Genomic DNA, 19,961 nt, shown 5'->3' on the forward strand with positions numbered 1-19,961 from the left:
ATAGTGTTTTCAACTTTGAAAATGTTTAATGCTTAAATCAGTAGTGTTTCTCTTTTCTCTGTCTTTGGGTATGTTGACCATAATTAACTGGGTGATCTTGAACTAGTCTCACAACCTTGGTTTCCATATCTGTAAAATGGAAATTATACCTATGTTGAAGGATTAATAGGAGTAAATAAGCCATCTTATGTTAAAGGCCTGCACAAAGAACTCCATAAAAGTTTTTATGTCTATATGCATACATGCTTTTATGTCTGTATTTTGTTTTCATAGAGAAAACATGATTATCGTCTCACTTCTTTGTACCATTCCTTTAATAGATATCATCTGGTATGGGTGTCTGTGTTCCATTAATGAAAGGGGCTCTTCCAGAGAAGTCAGTTGATTGTTTTGAAGTTTAATACTATATTCACATTGTTTACAAAACTCGTGAGCTACACATACAGTAGTTTAATGTAGATGCGATGTCACAGTAATTCAGAGACTTTCTCAGAGGGTTTCCTACCTTCTCTGCCTCAGAAGTCTATCCTAAAACAAGTGCAGTTTTCTGGCCACTGCCTCCTGTAAGATGGTGGTACGGCCCTTGCCTGCCTGTGCTCCTGAAAGCAACCGCACCTAGTCAGGTGCTGGACTGAGGCCAGGATGCCACCTGGACGCGTCAGCTTGGCCCAGAGATGAGCCACACAGGCACGATATGCCGCAAAAATGCAGAGTTTTAAAAATCCATCTTACATATATTACACACTAAATAGCATACTGTTCTTTCTGAAGTTTACCTTCAAAACAGTTGCTGGTATTTTTAATGATTGATGTGTTATATTTGTTGTGACTAACATTTTCTTTATTATGTAAATCTCAATAATTTAAAAAATCATGTATATCACAAATTGTGAAGTTACTTTTTTTTAACCATTTTAATTTATACAATTATCAGGAAGAAGAAACTAGAAGCCAAGGTGAAGAAGCTGGAAGGTAATTAGCACTCTTGTCGTCCAGCTAATGGAAGTCATTGTCTTTGTGTGAATGATTGGTAACTGTACAAGGCTGTAGTACTTGGTCAAGTAGTTGAGTCCTGTTTTTGATGGTGCATCCCTGGATGAGTGTATTAAGGGTACTGGTAGGAAGAAGGTTGAATACTGTACTTCTCTCAGTTACTGGATAGACATGGAAATGGAATGTGGCATATCCTTGAAGTGTTCACTCAAAATAATAACAGCCCATACTTTTACTGTAAAAAGCAGCGATCAAGAAACGGACTTAAATTTTGAAAGTTGAATCTCATGGGGCCGTCTCATTTTTTACTAACGAAATAAATGGTTAGTAGAAAAGGATACTACTTTTAGTACTGAGAAACTTGATGTATTTGGATGGTTGTGACACACTCATGATGGAGAGATTTCTGTGAGATTCCCTACACTGGGAATTTCCACTGTGTCCCTGCCCACCACCCCCCTGCCCCCGGCACCCCACGTTTGCTCAGGGCCTTCTGTCTACACTGAGCAGGCAGAGGGCCACACGAGAGTCTGCTCAGCCCTCCTGTGGCAGCTAAGAGCCCTTTCAGGAATTGAATCCGAGATTTTTTCTTCTGTTTTCTCCTCCTTATTGGGTGGTTGTGACGTGGAAATAACATCAAGTAGAGACAAGTGTGACCTGCCAGCCCATCCCTGATCCCCTCCTCCTTTCTCTCCAGTGTGGGCTGGGGCTGCCCTCGTAGCTGTGGGGCTCACGGACCTGCTCTTTGCCCTGTCATCACTCCTGTAGTCCTCTGCTTCAGAGAATGGGGTTTTTTTTTTTTAATTGAAGTATAGTTGATTTACAATGTTGAGTTAATTTCTGCTGTACAGAGTGATTCAGTTATACATATATAAACATTCTTTTTTTTAATATTCTTTTCCATTATGGTTTACTACAGGATATTGAATGGTTTCCCTGTGCTAGACAGTAGCACTTTGTTGGTATCCAGTCTGTATATGATAGTTTGCATCTGTTAACCCCAAACTCCCACTCCATCCCTCCCCCAGCCCCCATTGGCAACCGCAAGTCTGTCGAAGAACAGTTTATTTTCATTTCGAGTGTGAAGTGAGAATTTGAATAGAAGTTGCTGAATATATTTCCAGTCATTAACTTGCCTTAATTGAGCCCAATTTTTCAGACTTAGGTTCTAAATGTTTTGCTAACAAGTGTTCCTCTGATTTGGTTGTTGCACAAACATTGAGTGTGGCAGTAAGTACAACATCGCTGTGTTCTCTCTCAGTATTACCTTCTATTGCTACTGTGTGGAGATAATGTCTATTTAAGGAAAGATTTTAAAGGGATCTAAAATGCCTGTGAGACTATATGAAGCTTTTACAGCAAACTTCCTTTGAAGCGAAAGTGTATTTCCCATGTGACAAAAATATTTTTCTAGTAAGTGACAGGGCTAATAATCAGGTAAAGAAATACTCAAGTTTGTTAGAGGAATCAGGAGAGGATTGTTACTGTGGTGTTTATAGGATTTTACTTTTCATAGCAATTGTATATGAACATATTCAGATAAAGTCAATACTGCTCAGGTTCTTAATAGTATATTTGAACCATTCAGAACCAAAAACTCGAGTTAAGAATTTGCTCTAGATCCACAGGAGAGCTATAAAAATACCTTAAAAGTAGATCTATGTAAAGATATAGGGACTTAGAATGAGTTGGCTTGATGCAAGGGAACTCCAGGCAGGAAGGAGTAAAAATATAGTAAACATTGAGAAGATTGTCCCTTCCCCCAAATGAAGAAAATGGTCTTAACTATTGCTTGATAAAATCACAGTTCTAAATCTCTAAAACTTGAATGTTCCTGATTGTTGAAGAACAAGGGGACCACAGCCTCTCCCTCTAAAGATCTTGTACGTTGGCTTGTTGCCTGACTAAAGGGTCGGGGTTGGCTTGTTTCAGGATTGGAAAGGAGTCTTAGGGCCTATATGCCAATTCTTCAGTTTTGTAGATAATAGTTTAAACAAAAGTGTTCCTGCATTTATCCCTGATTCTGATAGAATACTGAAAGAACAGTAACTTTTTACAGAATTTGTTTCAAATTTTAAGAAATGAGGAAAGCTCTCAGTAGTTTATTTTGAGAACTTCATTAATGGTAATTATAAATGTGGTAAATTACTTTTCTCTCTTACTTCACTGCACTCTTTAAATAAAGAGGCTGCTGTCAAGCAAACTCAGGACTTCAAGCAACTAAGGAATGAAAAGAAAATACTTGAAAAGGAATTTAGGAAGACACAGGTAATAGATAACAGCAGTGCCCACACATGTTCAGATCTTCCCTCCGGGACTCCTTGGGTCCTCTGTAAGCCCCGTGGGTCCTCGTCATGAGGAGTCACACGTGAGGCCCCCAGCTGAGGGCAATCAGCAGTGCCCCTGGGTCGCCCCCTCTTACATCCCGTCTAGAACTAGCACTCCTTTATCCACTGCAAACACTGCTCGTGTTTTGTTTTCACAGGAAAAGCTTGATGAATTTTCTAAACAGAAAAATGAAAAGGGTGAGTATTCAGTTAATGCTTACTTAAGAATTCTATTTTGACATACAGTATCTTTTCTAACTGTTTTTTCCCCACATTTTAGAGTTGAGACATATTGGAACACAAATTTCAAGTGATTCTTATGGAAGCATCGATAAAAGTAAGTATACTGCAAATTTAGTTTCAATCTCTTTGCATTTCTTTTAGTGGTTTGGGAGGTTGCTTGTTACTCTTACCTATAATTGTGGGAATTCCTGGGCCTGTACATGTTTTTTGTTAGAAGAAGCCATCTCCTATTTCCTGTCTTCATTAGATCTGTGTATGTTACCACCTTGCTGTCTGATAAAATAATACAGTGAATGAAAGAGTCGAAAAGCAGTATTCCTTGGGAAAGAAAACTGGGAGAGCTATACTTTCCACACTTTTCAATAAATGAGTATGTTTTCCTCATTAGATTATAATTTATCAAGTTAATGTATTAGATTTCATAGGTGCCAAATATATAAAAATGGTTAAAGTCAGGCAGGGAAACTGTGGAGTCAAAGCCCTGCAGTGTATTGTTGGAAGACAGAAGGGTTTACGGAAGGCCGGAAGTTACACAGAGGAGTGCAGTGGTGCTCACAGGACAGGGACGTCCCCAGAGTCCCCGGCACGTTGCAGCACTGAGCCTGCTACCTCATGGATGAGGAGGTGTAACATGAGAAGTGGGGATGCTGGAGTTTCATGTCAGTTTTTCTACTTACTGTTTGACCCTTGACCATTGACTTCCCTTCTTTGTGTTTTCATTCCTAGTTGTAAAAAAGAGATTATGAATTTCTTCTCTGCCTATCTTCTACTGTTTTGGTAGAGATACATTTAAAAAGGCAAATAAGTAAATAATGGTATTTTCATGTCACTCATGTTTTCTCCAAATGGAAATTATTAAAACCACTTACACTGTTTTGTGCAAGTATGTAGTGTCTCTTCAGAAGTCTCCTTTACCTTTTTTTCCTTCCTTTAATTTTTTTTTTTTAAATCCATAGATCAAGGCTTAAGACTAACAGTTGATACTTTGCAGTTGCCCGGGCCCTGAGTCTGTTTATCACTATCACTGATGCATAATTCCATGTGCTTTTGACCTTTCTTCCTACTCTTCTGAGGTGTGGAAAGTGGGACTTTGAGTAATAGGTGCTGCTGAGAGAAGCCGGACTCGGCAGCACTGGGCTTTCCCAGCTAACAGTCAGCTGTGGACTTTAACCTTCTTTCTTTTAGGATTCTGCTGTTCTCAGGCCTCACTATTTAAAACACATCCCTCACCCCCTTCCATAGTTGCTCTCTAGCCATACATTCTCTAACTTCAAAGAACTAGTTACTTTCTCAAATAATTTTTTTTTTAATCTATCCTCACTGTAAGGGAAGGGATACTGTTTATTTTTTCCAAACAAGTAAATAAATGAAGTCTTTAGGAATCTGCTGATTATTTAGCTGTGGACCTTAATGGGTTTAATACCTAATTCTTAAGTAAATCTTTAACACTTTTCTTTGTTCATACCTGACTTCTGAAAAACCTTACAAATTAGGCAGAAAGAGCACTGGGTCGGCTTCACTTTTGAGAAGACTGCCTGGGGGTTTTGTTGGTCTGCCTTCCTTTCAAATTCCAATGAAAATGGCAGAAGATTAAGAAAAAAAGAAAAGGATAGTTAAAACGTGCTAGAGATTAATGAGGAAGGTGTAAAGCAGATGGTGTCAGTTGGTGATGAAACCCCAAATTACAGAGAAAAGCAGCAGCCCTCAAAAAGCAGGTTTTCACCACAGAAGTGTGTGCTTCCCTACATCAGAGGAGCGGGCACGGGAGAAGGGGCAGTGCATTGGCAGTCGCCAGGTGGCCAGCGAAGGGGCGAGAAGCCTGTGGCCTTCTGGCTTTGAGACTGTTCCTGGCAATGGTCCACAGGCTGTGGCCCAAAGTTCAGTTCTCTGAAGTGTTTGTTAGGACATGGGAAGACCCAGAGTGGGTGTGGATGTCAGAAAATTGGGTTACTTATGGCTGCTTTGAAGGACAGCCCCTCCTGTTCCCAGAAAATGAGATATTTGTATATATGCCATGTAAGTCCTCACAACCGTATTCACTCTGCTTCCTCCTTCTGAAGACAGGGTCCTGTGGGTTCATGAGATGAGGACCTGCATTGATTGCCAGAGGAATAGGACTAAAAATGGAGGCCGTAGAAATGTACTCTGGCTGTGAGAGACGTCACTGAGAAAAAGCAGTGACAGGGAAGAAAGGCACCGAGCTCAAGAGAAACTAGTCCCTGAGGAAACGGTGTTAAATCATGAACAAGAAGAAAATGATAACAATTGAAATAGAGTCCTTAGAGAACATCTAAGAACCTGTCCGTAGGCTGCTGATGTGAAATCTGAGTTGGGGTTCTCAAATATTAAAAATACGTTGTAGAAATAAACCCACTCGAAAGACTGGATTGTTGAGTGGACAAATAGAAGATTGCTATAATGAACCAAGAGATTTAATTGTGGACATCTGTGAGAATGTGGTGTAAAAAGATAAGGAAATAAAAGGTATTAGGGAAAACCTAAGACTCTGGAGCATAGAGCCAGATGTTGTAGTAGTCATCTAGGACTTCTCAGAGGGGAGAACAGAGCTGTAAGGAGAAAATGTGATCAAGAAATTCTATAGAAAGAAACTTCCCAGAGCAGGACACTGATACAATATTTATTTTAGAAAAGCCTCCCAGCTGTAGAGCATGATTTTCATGTATGATCTCCATCTCTGATTTGTTCAAAGGAAATACATTTAAAATCAAATGAAGCAGAAAGATTGAATATAGGAGGATGGATAAAGAAATGCTAAGCAGATGCTAACTTGAAAGCAGTAATACAAGACAAAGAAATAATTCACACCTAGAAATGAATTTACATGGATTAAAAGGAAATATTTAGATTGATTAAAGGTACAATTCGTCAAGAAGATACTGCTCTTATGACCTTCGAGCTTAAAACTATGTCAAGTAAAATGCTTGGATATTCTAGGGGGAATAACCAAATCTGTTTTCATGGGAGGCTTCAGTGTGTTTCTCAGAAATACAGAGTAAAAGCAAGAATTTAAATAGGAGATAAATTGGAATCATAATTGCAGGATGGATGATTTACATATAACTCTTAAACCACAAACGTTGAATTCTTTAAAATACTTTTTCAAACATATATAAAAGCTGACTATTTACTAGACAACGAAAAGCTACGATCTAATAGGAGATATGAAGATACTGATATTTCATAGGATATTAATAAAAATCTCTCCTACCTCCGCCCTGAAAAACTGATAACACACATAATAAATACAAACCCCTCTTGGATAACAGAAAAAATAAAAACTGAAATACTAATCTGTTTTGGAAATAAACAAAAGCAGGGCAGTATTTATTAAAATCTTTGAGATATAGTCAATATAGCATTCAGTGAGTGGTTTGTGGTCTTAAGCGATTGTTAGAAAGCAAGAATTACAGAAAATGAAGCAAGGATTACAGAAAATGAATGACTAAGAAGGTAGGAAAATACAGCAGAAACCTAAGGAAAATAGAAGGAAGGAATTGATGAAGAGGGAAACATAAATTAATGAAATAGGAAACAAGGCATTTGATTTGGGACCATTAAAACTAATAACTGGATCTTTGCAATGCTCATGAAGGTGACAGCTCTTTGGCATATCTGATCAAGAAAGGAAGAAACAAAACCCGACTCGCACCAGGACTGAGAAAGCTTTAAAAATACATTTGGAGAATTATTTTTAATTTACAAATTTATATTCAGATTTTATCATGTTCATAAAATGGACCATTTTGTAGGAAAACATACTCAAATTGACATGGACTAGTTGTTGCAATCCTGAACAGAAAAATAACCCAGAAGAAAATTTAAAAAATAGTTAAAGATCCAACACCATGGAAGATCTAGGTGGCTTGCAGGTGAGCAAGCCTGAAGTGAAAAACTGATGTCTTTATTATTGTTTGGTTTTAGAACTTAAAAAATGTAGAATGCTTCCCGTTTCATTCTCTTAGACTAGCATAACCCTGTACCAAGATCAATTAAGAATAACATGCATACATATCTTCAAGGCTCAGAAATCTGTTACTTAGGAATAAAGCTACAAAAGTACTAAATAAAATCTTAAGAACTCAAATCTATTAGTAATTTAGAATATGGACAAGTTACGACTTAAGGATTTATCTCAGGAATACCACAACAACTGGTTAAGAGGAAAATGATAGGATCATCTCAATTCAGTACCCATTCCTCATTTAAAAAAGAAAATTGGTGAGGTAATAATAGAAAAAAACATTTTGAACTTGAGAAAGGTGAAACCCTAAGAGCATAATCATTACTGTCAGAAACAAGGCAAGCCTGCTTTTTGTTCCATCCCTTCTGTGTGTGCTGGAGACCCTAAGCCGTGCAGCCAGGCAGACGCAAAGAGTAGGAGCTGTGAGTGCTAATAAGGAAGAGTCAGATTGTCCGCATTTTAAATGATGTGACTATCTATGTGGAAAAAGGAAAACAGAAGTATAGGAGCTGGGGAAGGTGCAGGTATATACAGTGGACACGCACAATGGGCCATCATTAGCCTATCAAAACGGGTGGAATAAGAACGACCAGATCTCAGGTGGCAGCCGACCTGAGATGTCCAGGGAAAGACCTGAAAGCAGCATGCCTGCCTCGGTGAAGGAAAACTAAACCATCTGAACACATGTGTAAATGCTATGTTCCTGGATTGAAAGACTTAAGGCATAAAGATGTGCATTTTCCCCATGTGTATTTATAAATATACACTCTAAAACCAGATGGTGAAGGCTTATCGGAAAGAATAGCTGTTCGGAATAATAATTTAATTTTTGAAAAGGAAAATTCTGAGCCACATTCATGCCTGTACAGATATTAAAACATACTTATAAAACTGTCGTGTTTAAAGAAGCGTGCTATTCACGTGGAAACTGACAAATCAGTGGAGTAGGAAAGTCCAGAAATACTGTACTCAGAGTTGCCTGGATTTTAATAAAGGAGGCATTTTAAAGGATAAGGGGAAGGTGTGCAGTTCAGCTGAAAGAGGTTTTCACAACTAATGATGCCACAATGAAAATTATTTTCTGCTTTACTGGGAATGGATAGCTCTTTTATGTCAGACTGGAAGTAATGAATGAGTGCTCAGTTGAAATAGGCCTAACTCTGGTTAATAGCCTCCATAAGCATAGAAAAGTAACTTTTTTTCTTTTTTTTAAGGTTCCTTGTTTGCTGCTTTGGGTATACGTAATAAGCAGGGATCCTGGTCAGGTCATTTAAGCAAAGGGGATTACAGTATTTGGAAGCAGGCTTTTGGGTAGGTTAAATCATAATGTAGATAAACTACTTGATCATAGAATTTTGAAACTCAAAAATGGATGTACCTCATACAGTGACAGTGGCTGATTTGTCTCAGGAGAGGTTGGAAATGTCCAACTTTTCAGACTTCTCTGTTGTTGTGCCCCATTTGTCCTGGTCCTCTTACTATGGACTTCATTTTTTAGAGCGATGTAGTTTGCCAACTTAAATAGGGCTGACCTCTTCCAAAATTTGTGACTCCTTGTAGAAATTTTGGTTTAAAAGGTTGGTCTTTTTAGCCTCTCTAGAACTGGATTAGAGATTTCAGTGTTTTCAATAAATGATTCAGTTTAAGAACTTCCAATGAACTATAACAGAACTTAGGGGTGGACTGAAATTACCTAATACTTAATGCTATTTTCAGTTAAATTTTAACTAGTGTGGGTTGTCTTTTTATGCATATTTGACACGAACTGTTCATGTTTATATTTTTATGAATATGTTTTGCTTTGGAACATTTTTGGGAATTTGTGTTCTTAACGTTGACTTTAAAACCATAGTATAATATTCTTAATGTTATATGACTTTCATTAGGCCTGTCTTTGTTGTAGTTGCCCTTTGCCTTTCAACTTGGACCAGTGATTCTTAACCATTTTAGGAAATCAAACCCGTTTGAAAAATATTTATGAAAATTCCAAAGTTTTCACTTTCCTTATAGAAGCATATGCTTCTTTCTGTGTGTCTGCTCATGTGTGATTCTCTCTCCCTATTCATGTTTATACACACCCATTTTTGTCTCCTCCCATTTCCCCTTAAGGCCATTAAAATTTTTTTCAAGATCCATGAAGCCCCTAAGTTAATGACAGCATGGTCAGCTCGGATGGCTTTTCTGATAGCCTCATGGAACTGAGGGGATACTGTCCTTTGTTCTTTGTAGACTACCTGGAGCCCTAATCTCTTCCATCCGTCATTGTATCTATGCTTCCCCCCCCGACCCCAGTCTCTTATCACTCTCTGTAGAAAATGCATAGACCAAAAATTTATTTATACTGTGCATTCATAACGGTGATAAAGGCCTTTAACAAGTAGATTTGGTTTTTTGAGTCCTACCCCTGTTTGCACCCCACCTTCCAAAAAAAACCTGAGTTTGTATTCAGCCCATCAGTAGACCTTTTTATCAGTAGCTAACTGAATTGTGTGCAATGATTGAATTTGGGGAAGATGTTTTAAGTTGCCTGGTTTTCTAATTCCCTAGAAAATCCCGGTTTTACAGGACTGTGTTTTGGCCTCGTGTAGAATGAGCCAAATGACATGACTTTAATACTTTACTGTCTTTCACAGGAAAAGTAAAACTACTTCTGAAGGAACTCTGGCTCTGTATAAATACAACACACAGACTACCTGGTGAAGGCAGCAGATGTGTCCCAGGTGAGAGAGAAGCTTCCAGAAGTACATTTCATACATGCAGTAGAAATGCTTACTTTGGGCATTATATGCCTTCACTTTTTAATATCTCCTGAATCTCACATTGAAAGAGTGAAATAAAGTAGGATGGGTACTTGAATTCATACAGAACTCCATTCCCTCCAGGGTGACTCCTAGTCTCAGTGAATACATCTGGCTTTTTATTTTGTAATAGCACCTTTCGTCAGGGAGTATTCATGGAAACTGGAAGACACATGGTGGGAGGTGTATATGGCAGGTGTACGCAGAAGACCGAGTTTCCCACTTTTGTCGCCTCCCATCCCAGGACCCCATGTTGCGTTTAGCAGTCATTCTTCCTTTAATTGCCCCCAGTCTGACAGTTACTGCTCTTTCTTTGTCTCACATCTCTGACCCTTTTGGAGAATACGAATCTTTTGGTTTGTGGGATGTTTTCTTGTATGAGAGCGAGGCTGTGTATTTTTGGCAAGAGTTCCCCAGTAGTGTGCCAGGGGAGAGTGTGTGTGGGTCTGCGTTGTCACTGGGGATGTTAACCTTGATTGCTTGTTTAAGGTGGTGTCGGCCAGGTTCCTGCATGTAAAGTTTCTGTTGCTTCCTTATTCATTGATTATCTTGAGGGAGATGCTTTGACACTGCAGATATTCTGTTTCTCTCCAATGTAGCCCACTGATTTTAGCATCTATTGATGGATCTTGTCTGCTACGATTACCACTCTAATAGTGTTTTTGTATTTCCCTCATTCCTCCTACGTGTATTAATTGGAATTCTTCAGTAAGGAAGAGCTGTTGCTTTTCACCACTTACTTGTTTATTCACTGTTTCTGTCAGTGTAGTCTCACAGATATTTTTTTTTTATTCTGTATGTTATAATACAGTACTTTCATTATCTTATTCAAATTGCTCCAGATTTGGTTATTGGGACCATCTTTAGTTTGGCTCCTGGGTCTTTTAGGCATGTCCCGTCCTGTTTTGAGTACTTCTTTACTTCTGGTACTGCAAGCTTGTTTAAGGCTCCGCTTGTATTTTCCCCTCCCCAGCCCTGTTATCAAACACTGCTCCAAGGAGCCCTGAGGCCTTCTGCAAAATATATTTTTACAGCTTTCAAATATGACAAATGGTTATTTCTAGTTATTTCCTAGGACACGATGTTTTTACTAACAATTACCATTACTGCAGTATACCAAAATCCAAATCCAAAGAGAACTAACGTTTTATAGTAGTTTTCTTGTTGCGTTATAATGCAAAGTATTTATGTGACCTAGTCAGGTTCCTTAGTTAGAGAATTATACAAATATGGTCATGGAGTAGTCTAATATAGGTTGATTTTAGACAGGGAAAATAGTGTTTCCTATCACATTGTATGCAGAAGCTGTTTCTCCCCAGTCCTGCTGATTTCCCAAGAGAATGAGGGCATCGTCAAGCCCCGTTACCATGGCGGTGGATGGGCGCCTTGGCACGGACACCCTGCTGCTAATGGGACACGGGCATCTCACCATCCACCTGCCTGTCTTCTCGTTCGCTTGTTGTGAGGGAAGCATACTTCTGTGGAATATGTTCAAGTCTTATAGGTTATTCTTTAGGAAGGGATTGGTTGCCTTTTAAAAATGTTTCTACTTGGATTTAATGCAAGCATTTTGAACTGTTAAAATAAGGATTTTCTTTTTAAGTTTTCTTTATATATATTTTTTCCCCACAGAAAAACCTGCCAAAGAAAACCCCAGATACTTAGAGTCCAGGGAGGATGGTGTGCCCCCTCCAGCAGGGGGTAGCCCTCTCAGGACCTCAGCTGTGCAGACGTGCCTGGCAGAGCTGTCCATGGAGATAGAGGGCGACTTCTCTGCGTGTGAAGACGCGGGGAGAGAGAGGCTGGGTGGAGCAGCTTGCCGTGACAATGGTGTCTTTAAAGAGGACCGGAATCCTGAGGCTGTAACGCAGAGGAATGAGGATGACCGTGCTGACTTTTCTGATCATGATCATTCTTTTGATGAAGATCTTCAGGCTGCCGTCGACTTCTTCAAGCTGCCCCCTCCTCTTCTGTCCCCGGTGCCCTCACCCCCTCTGCTGTCGTCCCCACACCTGGGTGCATTTCCGTCCTCACTCTCACCCGTAAGTTGACACTTTGTATTTGCATTACTTGGTGGCCATGTTGTCCATCCTGCTACGGGATCTCAGACCAGCTGTCAGGGAGGAAAGTGAGGATTTAACAAGGCGGGCCAGTGCCCTCGGGTCCACGTGCACATACGGCTTTTTTCATCTTGTGCTAGGGGTGCATTTTTATTGTTTTAACCTACAGTGTACTGTAAGTCTCCCGTGTCTTAATTGCTTACTCTTATCTTTAGTGCCTGACACAACAGATATGGAATGAGTGAATTAAACAAGTGTTTACAGACATGGAGTCTTTCAGAGATGGGAAGTCCATGTATAGAGCATGCAGGTCAATGAGGTTGCTGAATTCCCCACCTTCATGCAATGAATTCATCATCTTTTTGTGTGTTTTCAGAATGGTTTATTGTAATTTTTTAGGAAGTTAGTCTTGACAAAGCAGATTTGTATGCTTTTTGGCTTAAGGAACAGATAAATGACTCCTTGAGTCACATCCTTCATTCGAGAAACCATAATGCATGTCTGTTACGTTCTGGACCTGGTGCTAGACACTGGAAAGCTGAGGTGACATGGGCTGTGGTCACCCCTGGTGGGGTCTTGTGTGGCGGTTGCCCCCATAACGGCCGTGGTGGAGTCCGCGCTGCTGGGAAGCATGCTGCTGGAGGGAGCTGGACATGGAGCTCATGCTGGAAGGAGGCCGGGCGGAGGCCGGGCGGGAGCGTCTCCAGCGAGCAGGTGTCCCGGCCGAGCGCGTGGAGGGGTGCGTTGTGTCAGCTGGAGGAACTGTTTACACAGAGGTGTTGGACTCAGGGCAAACCTGGCGCTGGGGGCATTCACCCAGACCGGGTCTCCAGGTCCATGTGTGTCCTAAGGACTTTCCATTGTATCCTGAAGGCAAAGGGAAATCCTCGATGGATCCAAAGAAGTGGAGCTAATGGTTGAGTTCCACTTGAAGGTTTTCGTTTAGTCACAGTATGAATGGGGAGTTAGAGGGGAGAGTCGGGAAGGAGGCAGGACTGTAGTCGGGAAGTCATTTAATCAGCAGTTTCCTCAGTTCTTGACACCTGAACAGTAGTAGCATTTGAGTCAACTGGTTTGGAAAAGGTCTCGAGGTTGAGCGAGCAGCACGTCTCGTGAGATCTGCGGTATGGTTGTTAGGTGAGTGGGGGGTTGAGGATGTTGGAAACAACAGAGAAGAAGAACCTCTTTGGGCGGGGAGGTAACGTAGGAATGTTAGGTGCTAGGTGTGCGCGGGATTTCCAGGTGCGGCGTGTGCGAGTTGTACCCCCTTCCGTGGGCTTGGTGCTCAGAGCCAGGCTGGGTGGACGCAGGTGCCGGGGTGCCTCAGCCTGGGGGCCAGCAGAGGCCCGGGGCTGCGTGCTGTCATCCCCCCGGAATACACGTGTAGGAGAGGGTCGGGTCCCGACAGTCCTGGAGAGCTGTCAGTGCCGACGCGGCCAAACAGAAGAGGAGAAGAGGTCAGGACAGCAGAGGAAGACCAGGGGGTGATGGTGCCCTAGCATCCATCCAAGGGAGGAAAGGGTTTCTCCAGTGGGAGCAAGTTCATGTCAGCGGTGGTGACTCTTCGTCAGTCCCTGGGCCTCGCAGGGTGGGTGGCTGAACCGGCTCTCCTGGGGGCCGTGTGGTCTCTACCACTCAAGATGGGGAGGGAGGCTTCCAGAGCAGACCGGGAGTCAGGGGCTGTGGAGGAGGCAGAGGTGTCGGGGTGCAGCACAGGCATGAGGTGTGGCAAGAGGGGTCTGCAGGGTGACACCCAGAGCGATGGCCGGGCTGGCGCTGGGGCGAGCTGCCCTGGGCCAGAGCCTGCGGCTCGCCGGGGAAGGCAGGCGGGGCTGGGCAGCTAGAGGCGGAAGCCTTTTGGGCCAGAAAATGGGGACGTCAGAGTTGAGAGGAGGCCTGCTTCGAAGTTAGGAGAACAGACCTAACCCTAGGCTGCATGTGGATTAGAACTGGGAAGCTTCTCCGTTTGGGGAGAAGCAGTGTGAGTGCAGGAAACGCTGGGGAGAGGCGGCTTCTTTAAGGAAAGAAGAAGCAGTGCTGTGCTCATTGAGACCTACCCATCCGTTGATAGAGTCCAGAGAGTGGACTACCCTTTCCTCAGATTCTTCAGGAAGCACACACTTTTTTTTAATGCATTTAGGTGGTAGTTGCATTTAGTTGACTGAAGTAGTGTTTTACTAACTAATTAATGTAATTCATTTATATTTAAGGAAATCTACTTTGGAGAGTGTACAGATTCCAGTGATCATGATTCAGCCCAACATAGGAATTCTGAGCCTGTTTCAGAAGATGATACACCAGAATTGCTGGATTGTTTTAGCTCATCTGGAAAAAGTAAAGGAACTGGAACATGGGAGGAAAAGCTCCAGCCACACGAAGCCACCCAAGCTCTAAATACATTGGAAGTCAGTGAGGTGACAGCGGTTGGGTTTGGGACATTTACAGCAAACCTGAGAGAACCTGCAGCCACGTTCCCCTCCGCTCATGAGAAACACTGGACGGTGTCATCTGAGTTCGTGAGCAAGGGAGAAAGAGGCATTTTGGATGAGGCAGGAAGACAGAGACAGGCTTGGGAGATGGATGGGTCAGTGCAGACAGAGAAGACACGTCCTGAACCCACGGGCAGCGGGCGTGTTGAGCAGCTCTCGAGCGGCCTGCCTGTAGAGGAGGGCACGGCTCTTGGGACGTCAGACTCATGTCATCCTACCCTGGGCCCGTGGCCATCGAATGAGCCCAGCGCACCTGAAGGAAAAACCCTAGTGTCCAGAGTGATAGGATCACCTAAATTAGAGGTGACCAAGTGGACACTGACTGATGGAGTCACTTCAGCATCAGGTCGTCTGTCCACTTCTGGTCATTTTCAGGGACTGTCTGGAGAATTGGAGAAGGAAAGAGAAGCAATGCGAGGGTTCATTTCGGGAGACCCTTCTGCCCCAGGGGCAGCAGGGGCCGCGCTGGTTGCCGCGGTGCTCGGTCTGGGAGAGGAGTTGTCTTCCCCCGTGGCCTCATCTCTCTGCGGTCACCCCCGGACTCCCTCTGGGTTGGAGGATGACGCTGAAACATCTGTTCCTACTGAAGTAGGCCCTCCCGAACTGCATCGTTTGGAGCAGAAATCACAAGCTGCCATGTTCACCATACTAGATGTACATTCTGAGCCCCCGGAGTGTCCCATAGGAGAAGGCCATCTGGAGAACAGCTTACATGCTCTGAGCCCAGTGTCGGGGGCATCTGATTCTAATGGTCAGAGGGGCAGCGAGGTGGGGTGTACGACCCTTGTGAAGGGCATGAACGATATCTGCTCACTCCTGCAGTCAGGATTCTCGGGAGCCGCCAGAGGCGGGCCAGGTGAAAGGCAAGGTCCGAGGGTCGAGCTCACGCCGAGTCGGTCAGGTTTCACATCGTCGGCAGGGCCTCAGTCTGGCTTGATCAGGAGTGGCTTTGGCTTTGGTGAAAGCACTTTGTGGCACCACAGTGATCTGTTACAGCGAAGTGGTGAAGAAAGGCTGGGACCTCAACCTGAACGTGAACAAGAGGCGGCGGCGTCCTCAGAAAGCAGAGGATCAGCACCCAAGCCTGAACGTGCTGGAGAGGATAACAGTTCTGCAGGATTCAGGGCGCCTGCATCCTTGTTGCCTAACCAGGTGTCAGTTATCACCAAGCAGGCACGGCCTGAAACCATGCAGGGCGCACGATGGGAACCCTCGAGACTGTCTAGGAGGGAGCCCCCCTTAGTGACAGACGTTGATAATGGGGCTGGTCGGACACCATCTGGAGCAAGATGTGGGGAGAGAGCGCCCACAGCACCGAGAAGCAGGGAGGCAGCTGCTATAGAGAACACTGCCCTGGGAGTTTCCTCCTCCTGGAGAAAATCAGACTTTGATTCTCCAGGGGTTTCTTTACCAGTAGAAAGTTCCCATTATCCCACAGATAGTACATTATCTTTCTCTTCTGACAACATCCTGGTCCCAAACCAAGACATTGTGACGGAAGCCACAGTGCAGGAAGAGGTGCAGGAGCAGAGCCCGTGTCTTCCTGCCACAAATGTGGACACGTCCAGGCTGGATGTGGATAAACTTCCAGCCACGGAGGTGACGCTGTCAAGAGGTTTTCCTGTTGGAGACACAGTCAGAGCCTCTGGGGAGGCTCTGGCCGTTACAATGGACCCGTCTGTTGTACAGCACGGCCCAAAGGAGCATCCGCAGCTGCCGTCTCACATTCCCGGGGGTGCTTCTCCTGAAGCTCTAGACACCACAGAGACTGCTTTTTCACCAGCGTTTGGCAGCAAAGATGAGGAGAAATGTGTTGTCCCGCAGAGCAGCCTCACTGGTGCCCTGTACTGTTACACGGGCATCCGCGAGGCAGGCGGAGGTGACACTGAGGTAGAAGAGGGTGACGCGCCAAGCTGCAGTGAGGGAGAGAACGATCCCGAAGCCGGGCTGGAGGGCGGCCAGCAGAGTGCTGGTGGGGCCTCCGGACGAGGCATGGGGGCTGCCAGCGCCGGTGCGGCCGAGACCAGACCTTCCGTCGAGGTGGGGTGCCTGACCTCGGCTCTGCGGGACTGTAACCTCAGCGCGCTCTCCGAGACAGACGGACTTTCCACGTCCGAGGTCGTGATGTTTCTTGAAAGTTGTCAGTTAAGAGATTATAGTTCAGGGGACTCTGTTTCAGAATGTTCTAACAAGGGAGCCCTAAATAAAGGGATGAACAAGGAATTAAAGCAAAGTGAACCGTCAGGAGAAAAGTACAGAAAGCAACTGTGTGAAGAGGAAACACTAGAAACCTCTGAGGAGTGCGTCGGCTCCTCGGAGGAAGACGACTGTCTTTTAAGGGACATGAGGCGGCGGCTTGCTCAGCACTCCCTGGAGACGCTGCCTGAGGTGCTCACCAGGATCCACCAGGAGCTGCAGCCCGACCGGGAGGACGCTGGTGGGAAGGATGCTGGTGAGTTACAGCTCTTAAATGCACCTGACAGCGTCACAGCGGAGCATGAGAAAGAGCAAGTTCTGCCTCTGGAAACAGCCGGCTCCTCTTCACCCCTGCCGACGGCCGGCTCGGACACTCAGGGCAGTTCTCCCACTAGTGGTGGACCTGGACATGAAAACATGCAGAGCAGATCTGCGGGTAACTTGGATGCGATCAGGCCAGTGGATGGTAAGGAAGAGGCCTCGTCAGAACCCCCGGAGCCCTTGCCCCTGTGCGCTGCCCCGGGAGTGGGGCCAGGGGAAGTGGCGTTTCAGTGTCAGATCTCTACAGTGACTTCCGAGGTTATAAACGTGCTGATAAATAAGGATCAGAATCTAGTCATTGAGAAAGGGGACAACTGGACCATCATCAATGGGGTAGCTCTCATGCCAGAAGTGGACCAGGTTATCCTGTGTGACGCCCCTGAAGATGCCCCTGTTTCCCCGGATCCAGAAGGGCTGGCAGCTGGTTTCATTCCACTTCCTTCCGTGGAGAAGTCCCCAGAGACCGGTCGCCCCGGCCCTCCTCCTCAGGAGCCCCAGTGTGGCAGTAGTGTGGCCGGAACCCAGGGCGATATTTCAAGCAGCGGTCAGAGTACTAACTTTGATAAAAGTCGTTTACGGAATAGACCCGTTAAGCCCAGCGTGAGGATTAGCTCTGAGATTTATGATCAGAACTTTGAGACTCAGACGGTTCCTTCTGATCACACGTACTATAATTCGAAACTAGAGCCGCTGAGCAAAAATAAGAATCGATCAAAGATTTCAAACAGAGATCAGACAAACAAACCAGTGAAGATGTTAGCGTCGAGCAGAATGGAGACTACTCAGAATGAAGTTTCTCCGTCATTTTCTGGAGAAAGAGGGAACGGAAAAACTCAGAGAAGTCAAACGCAGACCATCCTAGCCAGCGCCGACACGTCCACTCCTGCGGACTGCTGTGTGGACACGCTAAGTAAGATCCGGCAGGAGGTGGGCCCCCCCCTGCCCCCGTTGCTGGCTCCTCTGATAGCCACGCCTCCGAGGACTTCACAGCCAGCCTCTCCACTGACGTCAAGTTCCAGCCCCTGCTCACCCGTCTCTCCCCACGGCCCGATCTCTCCGCCGTGTGAGATCCCGGTGTCGCCTATGGTGTCCCCCTTGCTGGAGGAGCCGGGGCACTCCTCTCCTCCACATGCATCCCCATCCACCGCCCCGGCCAATGACAGGGTCTTGTCATCTCCTTTGCAGTTTTGTGCTGCGACCCCAAAGCACGCCGTCCCCGTGCCCGGCCGCCTGCCCCCGTTCGCCTCTGCCCATCCGGCAGTGGCAGTGCCCCAGGAGAATTCCGTGAAGATCCTGGACACCATGTACCCAGAGCTGTCTGCCAGGGCCCGCACCCTCAGCATCCTCAAAGGGAACATTCAGCTTAAGCGAGGCCCGCCGGCCGACTCCAAGAACCTACCGGGGCCCGCCAGCGCCATCAGGGGCTTCAAAGCCATCACTTCAAGCTCAACCGCCTTTGTGAAAGCAGGGGGTAGCTCTGGTGGTGACTGTACGCAGGATAAGTCGAGAGATCCAGAGCCTCCGCAGTGTTCAGGTGGGAAAAGGGCACTGTCAGCGGGCACACCGAGGAGTGCTAAGAGGTTGCGCCTGGACAGCGGGTCCCCGGAGCCAGAGCCCCCCTCAGAGGGTGTCAGCAGGAGCCCCCAAAGGAACCCCTCCCAGGCTGCAGCTGTGAGGACAGAGGAGGAGGGGCGTCGTCTTCTGGCCGTCAGTACAGTCTCACAGTCACCCCTGAGCCCCAAGGAAGCCGTGGAGTCCTATGACAGAGCTGTAGCGGAGGCTCTGAAGAAGATCGCAGAGTCGTCCTTTGACCTGTTACCTGTCATTCGCAGTCATGTGTATGTGGGAAACATCTCCAAAAAGCCTGTGATGAGAGATCAAGAGAAAGAAGTTGTTTATGAATTTAGCACAACAAAAAAGGTATGTGGCTCCTTTGCTCTGGGAGCGTTAGGAATCGCATGTCCTCAGACAGAGGCCGTCTCCTGTCAGCGAAAGGGGAGGTGGCCCTGAACAGAAGTTTATTCTCAGAGATGGGCAGTCACCTGTGTAAACATTAGGACCTGTACTTTATTTCTAGCCAGCATTTTATACATTTGAGAAGTGATAAGATGTCGGAGATTTGATAATTTGTATTCACCAAATACTTTAAAATTTTAAAGGGAAAAAAAAAAAAGCCTGTCAGGACTTAAATTGCATATTTCCTATTGATTCTGGCATGCTTAAAAGCTCAGAATGATTTGCTTCAGAGCATCAAATTGCTATGTAATAGAGACTTTCTTTTCTGTGAATGATATTATATACACACTTGAGGATTTTGAGAGTCAGAAAGGTAGTGTGTGGGTTCCTCCCACTTCCCTTGGTGTAGGTCAGAAATCAAACAGGAACAGATGCTTAGTTTCAGGAAGGGGGCTGGGGGAGGATTATGCAGATTTACCTACATGGTTTATTAGGACTTTCCTTGGTTTTTGTTTTCTACATATTTATGTTGATACTGGGTGGATGATTTCCGGTGTCCCATGGATTATGCTTTATCGGTTATCTGTACATCCTTG

The 19,961-nt window shown here is 44.8% G+C and overlaps 1 protein-coding gene across 11 annotated transcripts in view; it reads left to right on the top strand.

Annotated features, from left to right (window-relative positions):
* The window catches only part of ICE1 (interactor of little elongation complex ELL subunit 1), a 58,885-nt gene that overhangs the window by 18,758 nt on the left and 20,166 nt on the right, over positions 1-19,961 (top strand). For 10 of the 11 annotated variants that reach the window (XR_003436869.1, XR_003436872.1, XR_003436873.1 and 7 more), the window contains exons 7-13: positions 935-972; positions 3,179-3,261; positions 3,479-3,518; positions 3,601-3,657; positions 10,179-10,265; positions 11,976-12,385; positions 14,614-19,329. Coding sequence is in view for 4 of the 11 variants with exons in the window: in XM_027125473.1 (XP_026981274.1) it covers positions 935-972; positions 3,179-3,261; positions 3,479-3,518; positions 3,601-3,657; positions 10,179-10,265; positions 11,976-12,385; positions 14,614-19,329 (5,431 nt within the window). In the remaining 7 variants the exon portion in view is untranslated. The remainder of the gene's footprint in view (positions 1-934; positions 973-3,178; positions 3,262-3,478; positions 3,519-3,600; positions 3,658-10,178; positions 10,266-11,975; positions 12,386-14,613; positions 19,330-19,961) is intronic. The other variant, XM_027125474.1, reaches the window with a different exon arrangement.

The sequence above is a fragment of the Aethalodelphis obliquidens genome, unplaced genomic scaffold, assembly GCF_003676395.1.
Source record: "Aethalodelphis obliquidens isolate GAN/ISIS:26980383/991018 unplaced genomic scaffold, ASM367639v1 scaffold29, whole genome shotgun sequence".
NCBI lineage: Eukaryota > Metazoa > Chordata > Mammalia > Artiodactyla > Delphinidae > Aethalodelphis > Aethalodelphis obliquidens.